The sequence below is a fragment of the Phaethon lepturus genome, unplaced genomic scaffold, assembly GCF_000687285.1.
Source record: "Phaethon lepturus isolate BGI_N335 unplaced genomic scaffold, ASM68728v1 scaffold13710, whole genome shotgun sequence".
Lineage (NCBI taxonomy): Eukaryota > Metazoa > Chordata > Aves > Phaethontiformes > Phaethontidae > Phaethon > Phaethon lepturus.
Genome location: NW_010514121.1, coordinates 5527 through 18268, shown reverse-complemented (window position 1 = coordinate 18268; position 12742 = coordinate 5527). Strand labels below are relative to the sequence as shown.

At 40.8% G+C, this 12742-nt stretch overlaps 1 protein-coding gene across 1 annotated transcript in view; it reads left to right on the top strand.

Moving 5' to 3' along the window:
• Positions 1-12742, top strand: part of VPS41 (vacuolar protein sorting 41 homolog (S. cerevisiae)) — a gene marked incomplete at its 3' end in the record, with an annotated part of 95024 nt that overhangs the window by 79289 nt on the left and 2993 nt on the right. The window contains exons 16-21 of the mRNA XM_010292089.1: positions 2395-2487; positions 2991-3118; positions 3968-4112; positions 8251-8292; positions 8422-8472; positions 9705-9842. Coding sequence (XP_010290391.1) covers positions 2395-2487; positions 2991-3118; positions 3968-4112; positions 8251-8292; positions 8422-8472; positions 9705-9842 — 597 coding nt within the window. The remainder of the gene's footprint in view (positions 1-2394; positions 2488-2990; positions 3119-3967; positions 4113-8250; positions 8293-8421; positions 8473-9704; positions 9843-12742) is intronic.

The following is a 12742-nucleotide window of genomic DNA, read 5'->3' as shown; positions in this document are numbered from 1 at the left end:
GTCGTCTTTGTTTGCTTGTGGGTTTAGGAGGTTTTTGAGTGTTTCGTAGTAAAGGCCCTATTTGGCTACCAGACGCTGTGTTTTGTTACCTTGACGTCTTGTGTCTTCAGTCAATGTCCTCTAGCAAACTGTGTTAGGGCAATGAGCTGCTCCTCTCCTCTTCCAGCAGCAGTGGCTTGATGGAGTTATGTGCTTGATCCTGAGTCCCTTCAGTGTAAAATCCAATGTCTCAGCTCAAACAGCTGAGGAAGGTGGATTTGAAAGAAGGTGCCAAACTCTGTGAGTGCTGGCCATTGTGGCATGAGGGATATGCTCCATTCTCTGTTGACTCTGCTGTGACAGCAGTGACTTTCAGCAGGGGTGCAGGATGGTCAGCTAGTGGCAGCAATGCTTTAATGACCAAAACATTGGTTAGAGGACACATGAAAGACTCACCTGACACAGCATAGAGCAGCATTATCCAGACAGCCTCTTTCATCTCCTAGGTATTCTGTGAGGAATAAATAATTGTGGTTTGGGTTTATTGGTGAGATGTTTTAGGCTATCTTATGTCGACTTCTATTATGGGCTTTCTTGTGTATACCCTGTCCTTATACCTGTTGATCAAAAGCCTGAAAGCAGGTGTTAAGAAGAAACAAAGCAAGAAAATACTACTGTGTATAGTATTATTTTTTTTATTTAAAGTAACTCTCACCATGTGGTTCAGGAATTGATACAAAGGCATCCTGATTCTGGAGCTTTTTTGTCTGACCTCACTCCTTAACTACTGCTTAAAAATAAAATAGAAAGAGTTTGTAGCCTCCAGCACAGGTCTTAGCTGACCTTTGTGCCTAGGCTTAAAAATAACTTGGATGCCTCTCAGTCTTTGCCGAGAATAGGGCCAAACTGCAGGAGGTGGTTGTGCCTTTCCTTCAAAGCAGTGGGACTTGGGGCAGGAGAGATTTCCTTCCCGAGGCAGCCTGGCCCCCATGCCGCGAGGCAGCTGCGCCGCTCTGCAGCTCACTGTGCGGCCGACCCACAGCCAAGAGTTGCGGCAAAGCCTGTCAGGCAAGGCTGTTCATTTAGGAGGTGGCAGGAAGGTAAAAAGCAGGTATGAAAGCAGCCATTGGAGAATGTCCTCTGCCTTCAAGTCTCCAGCTGATATCCAGCTTGCTTGCTTTATGGTTGGAAGAGGATTTTTTTGAGGGGGTCAGGAATATGATTCCCCAGGGCAGCTGGCAAGACCGTGCCCTGAGTTAGCTGTTAATTCTGTGACAGATGGTGGGAGCTGATGTTGGCAGCACACTACATTTTAAGGACTGGCCAAGCTCAAACAGCGTGGGGAGAGAAGAGGTCTCCTGTGAGCAATGAACTTTTAATTTTTGCAAAGACATTAACAATGTTTTTTGAATTGGTCTTTTATTTCCACCCCCTTTTTCACCTACAGATGGAAGACTTTAATGAAATATGTAACTTAGACAATTATTTTGATTTAAATACCAGAATTTGTTGTGAATAGTCATTGCTCTCTGTAAAATGGCAAAAAAAAAATGATGTAGTGAGATGTTACTTCTTTGTTCAAACAACTTCAGTAACAAAATACTACTGCACCATGGGCCGTTAGTGGGCAACGGGCAACATCTCTGAGTGTTCAGACGAATTTCATCAGTGTTGGGCCTTGAGCCCCAAAGTCCCAACACAGCTGGTAGCAGTAGGGTTTATTTTGGCAGGTGGTAATAACCTTGGCCTCTGGTATGAGCCGATTCATTCCGGCAGGTTCTCCTTTCCTGCCTGCCAGAATATTGCCATTGGAGAATGGCAGTATTTCCTTAACACCTCCTATAGAGCAACAGATCATTACACCTTCACCCTTTCCATGGAGACATGTATTCTCAAATTAATTTTCATTTGGGTATGTAAAAATAGATGGCAAAACAGAACTCTTCATAAAATGTAGTGATCTTATAGTAAGTCATAAATCAAAATACCCATTTCTCAGCTAATGAATGCTTATACCTTTTTACAAGGTGTAAGTCCAACAATGGATTTTGAAAACTTTCTTCTTCTGAGGGGTCTTTTGTGGGTTTTATTTTCTAAATGACAGGCAGTAAATACCCAGACTTCTGTAAGTGCAATGAATGATACTCCCATTCTAACTAGTATCTTACCATTATCTTTCTAATGAAAATTCTTTTGGATAAGTAATAGAATTCCAATGTGTGCAATCCTAAAGTAAATAACTTTAGGATATTGCTTACAAATATGAATATACAGCACTTCCGGTGTTTACCAAGATACATGTTTTTCACTTAGCTTTGTTTTTTTGTTTCACAACAATTCTTTTTTCTGTCATCAGTGTACCAGGATGTTACATGTCATTCCCTTTCTGACACTTTGTTCTCTTTGTTCCTATAGGCAATTAGTCGTTACTTGCCCAGACGGGATCCAGTTTTGAAACCTCTGATCTACGAAATGGTCCTACATGAGTTTTTGGAGAGTGACTATGAGGTACTGCAGCCTGATGTGTCCACATGTAATAGCTGTTGCCAGCAAAACACCCTCAGTGAAGTGGAATTCTGATAGCAAATTCTCTGTTGTATAGAAACAGATTTTTGAACGGACAATTTAACAATAACAAAAAGATTAAAAAGATTAATTTTGGTTTAGATTTTAAAAGAATAAGTAGAATGCTCTTCAGAGCACCCAAATACTGTGAGATCGGTTACTTATTACAAATACTATTACTTTTAGTTTGGTTAATGTAGCACAAGTGGTTAGGTGCTGCACAAAGCATACAGCACCTGAAAGAGACCCAGCTTCATGAACCTTAATAACATTGCCCTAAGAAGGAAAATCTGTGTTCTGCACTGTGCACATCTGTGGGCACGCAAAAGTGGCTTAGAGGTGAAGCACAGCAGGTATCATCTCAGAGGCTTAGCTGAAGCTTTGATGTTCAAAAATGTTCCTTAGGCCCTTTTTTCGATTTCTTTTACTCTCTCTTATACTTTTAGGGGTTTGCAACCCTGGTAAAAGAGTGGCCTGGAGATCTCTACAACAACACAATCATAGTTCAAGCTGTAGTGGATCACCTGAAGAAAGACCCACAGAACAGGACTTTGCTACGAACACTTGCAGAATTGTGAGTACAATTTTAAACTCCTATTACAAAAAGTAAGCTTGAAATAGTGTACTACAGTTGAAAAATATTTGCTCAAGTCTCTTAACAGAAGTATCTGCTTTGCGGCAATCTGCAGAATATCTGCTTTCTGTGCTCTCCACTCTGCTGATTGCACAGCTTAGCAATTCTTTTCCCTTCCTTATAAAGTGTATGCTGAGTATGAAAGCAAAGAATTTAGTGTAGGATTGGATTTGCTACTTCTCTTTCCAAAGCAAATAGCTAGCATTTCTCTTTACACTGTCAGAGGAAGCCTCTTTTGTGAAGTGTACATTTCAGAATTACCTACAGGAAAATAAGAGTGTTTTTTCCCCACTATTTCAAAAGTAGTATATTTAGGTTTACTGCATGGCTGGGAAAATGTGACGGGAAAATGTGCCAAAACTGATCTGGTTCTAGGCTGCATCATACAGGGGTAAAGCTCTTTGGTTTTCTCAGCCTGATTCCCATGTGAAGTTCTTTTCATACTGCTGCTTTGAAGAAAGCAGAGATACTGTCTATTGCTATGTTACAGTCTGTCCCAGTTTTAAGAGAGCAATGTTTTTTACTGCTGAAGAGAGTTCCGGTTAGTTTGTGGCTTCCCCTGTGGTTTGAAAACGGGAAAATGAAAATGCAGAGAACCACAGGTCAGAACACAAATGGGGTGGCTGACTTTTAACAAAAGTGAATCACAGCAACTATTTAGGTATTCATCAAATCAAGTAGCATCCTAACAAACGTTACATCCTAGAGTACATTTATATTTTCCCTCCTAGGTAATTTTCCTACACTTGGATATGTAAGGTCACTGTATCATAACGTTTTTTTAATCAGGTATACTTATGACCAGCGCTATGGCAGAGCCCTAGAAATTTACCTAACTCTGAGGCATAAAGATGTCTTCCAGTTGATCCACAAGCACAATCTTTTCAGTTCTATCAGAGACAAAATTGTTCTGCTCATGGATTTTGATTCAGAGGTATGTTATCTTAATGATTTTATATTCACTTTCCACTAGAGATATTTTAACAGATTAAAAATAAATGAGCTAAACGTAGTTTTGAGGCAGAGTGTGGTTGCTGTGTCTGGATACATTCTGAGGTAAGGAAGAATATGTTTGCCTAGACTGCAAAGTAACTGACCCAAGGATGATTTTTTTTTTCTTTGTATTTCCATTTGAGTATCACTGAGTGAGAAGAGTGATGAATCCAAGATGATTGTTGATTCTCAAGTAGAGTTTCACCATGATATTCTTTCTGTATTTCTAATCAAATAATGCTATAACTAGCCAAAGAAAGGAGGCAGTGAATTTTTTTGAGGCATATGCTAAATGTACTTGCCACTTTCCTTTCATTGCAGTTAACTAATAGAATAGGATAGACTATTTCAGTTGGAAGGGACCTACAATGACCATCTAGTCCAGCTGCCTGACCAGTTCAGGGCTGACCATTTTAAAGCATGTTATTAAAGGGCATTGTCGAAATGCCTCTTAAACACTGACAGGCTTGGGGTATCAAACACCTCTCTAGTAACATCAATGTTTGACCAATCTTCCTTTAAATAAATGCTTCCTAATGTCCAGACTAAGCCTTCCCTGATGGATGCAGCTTTGAGGTGTTCCCATGTGTCCTATCACTGGATACCAGGGAGAAGAGCTTAGCACCTCTTTCTCTACTTTTTGTGCATTTTTTGCTAAATTTAGCTGGATAACCACCTCTTTTGACCGGCTGGTTATGCAGTGATTGATATCCCCAGGATGCGGGTTGCCCTCTTGTCTGTCAGGGCACACTGCTGACTCCTGTTGAGCCTCCTGTCAACCAGCACACCCAGATCCCTTTCTGAAAGGCTGCTCTCTATCCACTCCTCTCCCAACTTATACTTGTGCTCAGCGTTACTCTGTCCTAGGTGCAGAATCTGCCATTTTGACTTGTTAAATTTCATCCTGTTAATCATAGCCCAATGCTCAAATCTATCCAGATCCTTCTCCAAAGCCTCTTGTCCCTTGAGAGAGTCAACAGCACCTCCCAGTTTAGTATCATTGCCAAGCTTACTAACGGTGTATTCAACTCCTGCATCCACATCATCGATAAATTTATTGAACAGGACTGGCCCCAGAATTGAACCCTGATTAACACCACTGGTGACTGGTTGCCAGCCGCATGTGGCTCCATTCACTGCAACCCTTTGAGCCCTGCCATTCAGCCAGTTCTTCACCCAGTGCACCATGTACCTGCTCATCTCACAGCTGGACAGCTTGTCCAGAAGGATGCTGTAAGGGACAGTATCAAAAGCCTTACTAAAACCCAGAGGAAATACATCCACTGCCTTCTCTTCATCCACCACCATAAGGCAGGTGACCTTATGATAGAAGGATATCAAATTAATTAAACAGAACTTTCCCGTTGAACCGTGAACCCATGTTGGCAGTGCCTTATGATTGCATTATTCTTTAAATGACTTTCAGTAGTGTGCCGTATAATTTCTCCATAATTTTTCCAGGTACTGAGGTTAGACTAACAAGTCTAGTTTGTTCCTGGGTCTTCCCTCATGCCCTTCTCGTACATTGGAATGACGTTGGCTAGCTTCCAGTCAGCAGGGACCTCCCCAGACTCCCAAGACCTTTGGTAGATGATTAAAAGGCGTCCTGCCATAACATCTGCTAGCTCCTTCAAAGCTCTGGGATGAATCCCATCAAGCCCCACAGACTTGTGAACATTCAGCTTACACAGCTGGTCCCTGACAATTGGAGCATCCACAAATGTAAAGTCACTGTTTCCGCAGTTGTGGTCCGCCAGTTCAGGGGACTGGGCAGCCCAGGGTCTATCAGTATTATTAAAGACTGAGGGGAAAAAAACACATTGAATGCTTCTGCTTTTTGTTCATCCCTATTAGATAACCATCTTCAAGTATTGGTCCAGTGTTTTCTTTAGATGTCCTCTTGCTGTTAACATACTTTAACAAGAAGGGCTTTTTATCTGACACAACACTGGCCAGTTTCAGTTCTAACTGAGCTGGCCTTTTGTATCTTCTCACTGCATACGCGAACCACAGCTCTGTACTCTTCCTATGAAGCCTGACCTTGCTTCCAGGATCATACAGTTTCTTTTTCCTCTTGAGCTCCACAAAGAATTCCCTGTTCAGCCAAGCTGGTCTTCTGCCCCACTTGCTTGACTTGGGACACAGTGGCATTGCCTGCTCCTGTGCTTCTAAAAGGTGGTTCTTCAAAACTAACCAGTGCTTGTGGACTCCTAAGCCCTCAGAAGCAGATTCCCAGGACGCTCTGCTAAGTAGCTCCCTGAATAGCTTAAATTTTTGCTCTCCTGAAGTGTAGGGTAGCAACTCTGCTGTCCTTTTTTCTTACTACACTGAAAAATTTAAACTCAACCATTTCATGATCACTGTGGCCAAGGCAGCCACCTAGCATCACATCACCCATGAGTCCTTCTCTATTCACAAATAGCAAGTCTAGGAGGATGTCTTTTCTACTTGGCTCACTGAGTACCTGTGACAAGAAATTATCTCCTGCAAACTTCAGGAATTTCCAAGACCTGCTCATCACAGCAGTATGACATTCCCATTTCATGTCTGGGAAGTTGAAGTCTCCCATAAGGACAAGGGCTACCAATCCAGAAATTTCTCCTAATTGCCTATAGAATAACTCATCAGTGCTTATGTCCTGGCTAGATGATCAATAGTAGACACCCACTACAACATCTCCTTTGTCTTCCATTCCCCTAATCTTCACCCAGAGGCTCTCAACCACATCACTCCTAACCGTAAGGGCTGTACAATCAAACCTGTCCCGTATGTATAGTGCGACACTCCGCCTCGCCTGCCCTGCCTCGCCCTCCTGAACAGCCTGTAGCCCTCCCTCCCAGCACTCCAGTCGTGCTGATTCCACCAAGTCTTGCTAATACCAATGATGTCATAGCTCTGGGAGCTGACCAATGCTTCCAGTTCATCCTGTTTGTTTCTCATACTGCCTGCGTTGATGTACAAGCATTTCAGATACGCTCCTGAGCCCTCCGTGCTCCCAGGAGCAGTGTAAATGTTCCCACTAGCATTGCCACCCTCAGGTGATGCCATGTCAACCATTGGCTTACCACAATCCTGTTGGTATCCTCTTCCCCCACTGATTCTAGCTTAAAGCTCTCTTGATCAGTCCCACCAGCTTATGCGCAAAGACGCGTTTTCCCCATCAGGACAGGTGGCTCCCATCAGGCCTCAGCATACCTTGTCTCTCAAAGGCTCCTCAATGGTTTAAAAACCCAAATTTTTGACTTAGGAATTTTTTTTTCTTTTTCTTCTGAAAGTTTGCAAGGTTACTAGCTTAAATTCCAAAAATAAGTATATGTTTTGTGCTGAATTCGATCTTCTTTCTTCCCAGCTGGCTATAAAACCTCAACAAATAAGTTTTGGTATGATCCTTGGGGAGAAACGAAGTAGGTCTGCTCTTTCAGTGCAGTGGTTGTTTAAGCACTGGAGCTAAAATATGGAGCCCCCATTCTAAACTACATAAGGGAAAGAAAGAGTATAATTCTTTTTTATTAAATACAGTAAATCATATCAGGAATTTATGGTTTTGTATTTTTGAATGTGAAGCAAAGTTTGCTCTTCTAAGAGGAAGCAGAACCAGAATCCCAATGGCCACTCTGCTTACATGATCTTGTCTGCTTGTGTTACGGTATCAGTGTGCAGAGACTCTGGAGGAATCCAGTTGTAAGGCAAGTTGAGTCGTGTGTTCCCTATACAGACATCTCTCTGCAGTTTCCTTTTTGCAATGGGACAAATAGTATTTCTACATCATTTGACAGTGGTCTTCTGTGACCTATGATTCAATGGGCATACTTCAGCTGCAATATAAGTGCACAATACAGATTGCTATTAGTGTGGAAACATAGGAGAAGTATTCTGGAATACACGATGTGTTCTCCTGTAACGCTGTGCTGTTGGGGAATGCTGATGTTATGCAAACTGCCCTCTGAATTACTGTTGCTGAAAAGAGTAGGTCTGCAATATCCATCCAATACCCATCAGTGAACAAGCATAATACTATATAGAGTGTGAAAAAAATGTGTGTACCTGTTTCTTAACTAGGTTCTCTTTCTTTGCTTTAGAAAGCAGTAGACATGCTTTTGGATAATGAAGATAAAATTTCCGTGAGTATAACAAGTTCATGGCATGGCAGTACAGTGCTTGCTTGTATTACTTGTCCTTCTTTCAGTCCTGTAAATGTGATGTTCATCACAGGCTTGCTAATCTGTTGGGTTTTATTTGTTTTCTTTCAGATTGACAGAGTTGTTGAAGAACTAGAAAACAGGCCTGAGCTACAGCATGTGGTAAATATTTCTATATTCTGTCAGTTTCAAGTTGAGCTGAATAAACTCTTTGCTGGGCACATCTTTTACAGATGTCGTTACCCTGTCAAGGTGCACATGACACTAAAATGTCAGATCATCAGAGCCAAAGTAGCTACTTCTGCTAATCCATTTTTTAACATGGCCATGGCATTTTTACAATAGTAAAATAATTCTAAAATGTGAGAACTTGATAGTGTACTGCTGACTTGTTAACATACCCTGAGGTACTCCTTATGGCACTGCAGACACTTGTCTTCTCTGCTCAATTACTTCTTGCTTGTATCCCTCCTCTTGCCCTACACAAAAATGGGATTGGATGTTGGGTGCAACTCTGAAGCATGTTTTGCTGATCTGTGGAGACAGTGAACTGCTTGTCTTTCTACAGCTATAACTTCCATACACTGCAGGTTTGTTCTTGTTTGTGCAGAATTACAATGTCACTGTAAGGCTGTGGCCCCACATTGCTGTTCCAAAAGCACTTCCTCGGTTTGAATGTGCTGTCAGTGGAATATATAACATGTAACTGTTGGCTTGGGCTGTATTAGGGAGGGAAGTTTAACTTTCTGCAGGTAGAGCTCAGGGCGTCGAACTGGTAGAGAACGGATTTATGTGTTAAGAGATCTGATTATAGGAAGCAGCTCTATAAAGTGTGCAGCATGCAGCCCAAGAGCTTTGCAAAGGCTACTGTCAGTTTATGGAAGTGATGTATCAAAGTGTGAAGCTTACTTCTCTTTGAATAAAAGTGACCCTCATAATTATTTTCAAGGCTTTTCTATGCTCATCTAGGAAGGAGGGAGCTTTGCCACAGTATGTATGCTTCAGGGTGCTTTGGCTAAAACATTTTGTGCATTAAAAATTTGATCTATAGTTATCTGTAATGGTCAAGCATACCTAGATAACTGAAATGTTTCATTTGACATATTTCTCCAAAGGTTTCCATAAAATTCAAAATCAAGTAGTTTCCTTGAAGGTTAAAGGACAGTTACTTAAGTGTTGCTGTGAAAACCTGTTTTACAGAGCTAGAGCTCTTGGAGATTGCTGTGATGAAGGTACTTCAGAAAAATGTAGTTAGTCTTTTGTATCAGGTTTTAATCTCTGTGCCTTTTAGTACATGTTAGCACATTCCTGAGGAAGTTAGGAGATTTTTGTTAGTAGAGAATGAATATTGTATAAGTGATTTCGAGTTCTGATTTTCTTTTTTTGATTCCTAGTATTTGCACAAGCTTTTCAAAAGAGACCACCATAAAGGCCAACGATATCATGAGAAACAGATCATTCTTTATGCTGAATATGATCGTCCCAATTTACTACCGTTTCTCAGAGACAGCACGCACTGTCCACTAGAGAAGGTAAGCCCCCAGAATCTAAACACAGATCCTTGGTTTTTATGTCTGTAGCTCATAGTGTTGTGAATTTGTAACTGTGTCTGGTACTGCCCTCTACTGCCAAAAGGAGGAGATCCTTTGAGTTTGTGACCATCACCAGCAGAAGTTTGGTTTGCAGAGCTGGCTGACAGCTGAGACCTTCCTCTCCCAGCTCACAGGGCAGGAATTGGTGGGGATTTTTAATGCAGAAGTTCTGAATTCAGACTTGATGTCTATCTACAGCATATCTACGCATCAGTGCCTGGCCTGACTGAACATCAGGATGTGGTTGCAAGAAATCAACTACCATTTTGCCAAATCTAGGACTAGACAGTGTTAGATCTTGAAAAATGGGTAGCTGTAACTGGAGTTTTTCTAGCTTTGTTTACTAAGGTCCTAAGTTGCTTTCAACTAATCTACACAACATTAACAGTCGCTGAACTAGCAGAGCTGAAAGTATTTTGTCTTTGCACTTCAGCTAGTAGACTTGCGGTTTTACAGAGTACCTCGTTTCCTCCTTCTTTAACCTTTTTACATTTTCCTTCATTGCTCTTTCTTATCAAATTAATAAATACAATTAAGGGCAGTCTTTTCTTTCTTTTCCCCTGCTTGAATTGAACTAAATTGAATAGAAATTTAAGCTTTCCTCTTTAGTTGGATCAGTATTTTATCTTTTGTAGTTGTTGCTGTTAACGGCTGAGCAGAGCAGACTTTGTGAAAGGATGCCTCTCTGTATGTAGATATGATGATGACACCATTGGAGTAGTTTTAAATGTAATATTGAATACCACATTTTACGTGGTTGATACTCTAAAGAGAACTGGTACTCTTCCTGGCACCTCTCTTGTTTTGCATGCTTTTGTCAACTTTGCTGTGCGACGCAGTAGGAAACACTGGAAAACACTTTCTTAGGATTGCAGGCTTGGTCTTTGTTGAAACTGTCACACAAAACTAGGCTGTCTCGGTGATCTTTTCAGGCAATGAGCCTGAGAGGTTTCCAGCCAGAGTCTTGTCTACAATATTAGCTTATTTGTTTTTAACTCTCTGATTCTTTTTGCCTTATGTATTATTTGCATGATCATGGTTTTATGTATAAAACCTTACCTGCACTTTTTTTCTTTTGGTGAAAATTAGTTTTAGTTATTGCAGATCCAGCCACCTATCTTCAGTGATGGGTGGGACAGAAAAGTGCTTGTGTGTAAGTGATGTAAGCACATTGCTGGCACTGCTTTGCTGAATTTATGGCCTGGAGCAAGAATATGCCAGACCCATGAACCTTCAGAAGGTGGGGTGCAGTAATCACCAAAGTCAGAGAAAAGAATGTAATAAAAAGTGTCATTCTAATCTTACGTTAAAATGTTAACGTGTTTCAGTAAGATGCTAAGGAAGAGAGGAAAGACAACAACGCTGTATAAAATTTTGTTGAATTTACTGTCACTGCTGATTCTGTAATTATACTTCTTACCATACATATCATAAGTAACACGTTTGCCACGTATGAATCTTTGTTCCAAGGAAATAAAAAGGGGAGCAAGAATTTCCCAGTTAACAATATTTTCAGTTCTTGTAAAGCAGATTACAGCGCAGTGTATAAATAGCAAAAAGCCATGATATTTGAACAAATTCAAACTTATTATTGCTTTAAAGAAATTATAAACCCAGCAGGAAGAAATAATTCTTGTTCTTTAAAAGTTAGCCACTTTTATTCAAGTGCAGTTTAGGAAATCTTTTATAAAAGGAGCTGAAAGAGAAGAATGCATGTCGCCTGTTTTCCTCTAGAGGGAGCGTGACAGTCAATAAACGTGCAGCATTGGGATATACATGCATAGCTGGTACTTTGTAGTTTTAACTTTTAAGTGGAGAGAAAAAAGGCTGTCAAGTGTGTTTATAACTTATTAATATTATTCATGCCTTGATTCCCCTGAAGTATGTGCTTGGTAATTGACTTTACCCCTATCCCAAAATTCATTGCCCATGTCTCAAGTCTTCGTGGTAACCCATCTGAAATAAATTGAGAGTGAAAGGAAAAGTTAATTCCTGTCTACACCTTTAGCTGTGGAAGTATCTTATGCATTTATAGTTTTGATTTCCAAGTATGAAAGTCTTTATTGGTGAACAGTTGTCTTCACAGGAATGCTATGCATCTTGAGTTTGCTTTGTGCTTCCAGATTGGAAACAGTCCTGGCATTGTTTATGGCGTACCAACCCTGCCAGTTTTCTCTTACTAAAACCTTGTTGGTAATCAGTTTGGTAATTTTGGTAATTGTGGTCAGTGTTTGTCAACTACATGCCGATTCAGTAACTGCTCGTGGTATTTAGCCCTCAGGTCTTTAAACCAAATTTACAAGAAATGCTTCCTCCTTATTCTTTCATGCTTGGGGTGGATTGGTTTGTACTGTCATCTTGGAGGTCACTGGTACAAAAATTGGAGGCACCCTCTACCTCCCAAAACCATTCTGATTACCCTGAGGGGGTTTACAGTCTTGAGTTATGAATGCATGTCAAGCAGGCCTCCATCACGAGAGACCTCGTAAGTCCACCCACAGGAAGCAAGTCTTGACAGCAGATATCCTGAGTGCTTTTGGATTAACCAACTTTTGGAAGCAGAAGAAAGAAGTTGCCAGTAGATTTAAAGGTAGAGATTGGCATAATCCAGATTCAAATACCTGTCGTGTCCCGAGATTTATTTAAACCTGTAGAAAAATTAAAAACATGCCATGGAGGGAGTTTTTCCTCTTAATTAATGGCAGAGGACCTGACAGTGCATATTAAGGGAGCTGTATTCCTGTCAAAATGAGTAATGCAACTTCATGGAAAAGTATCTTTAAGCCTCTTGCAGCATTTGTAATCAATAAAATATGTTACATGGTTCCCTGTATTCTCTT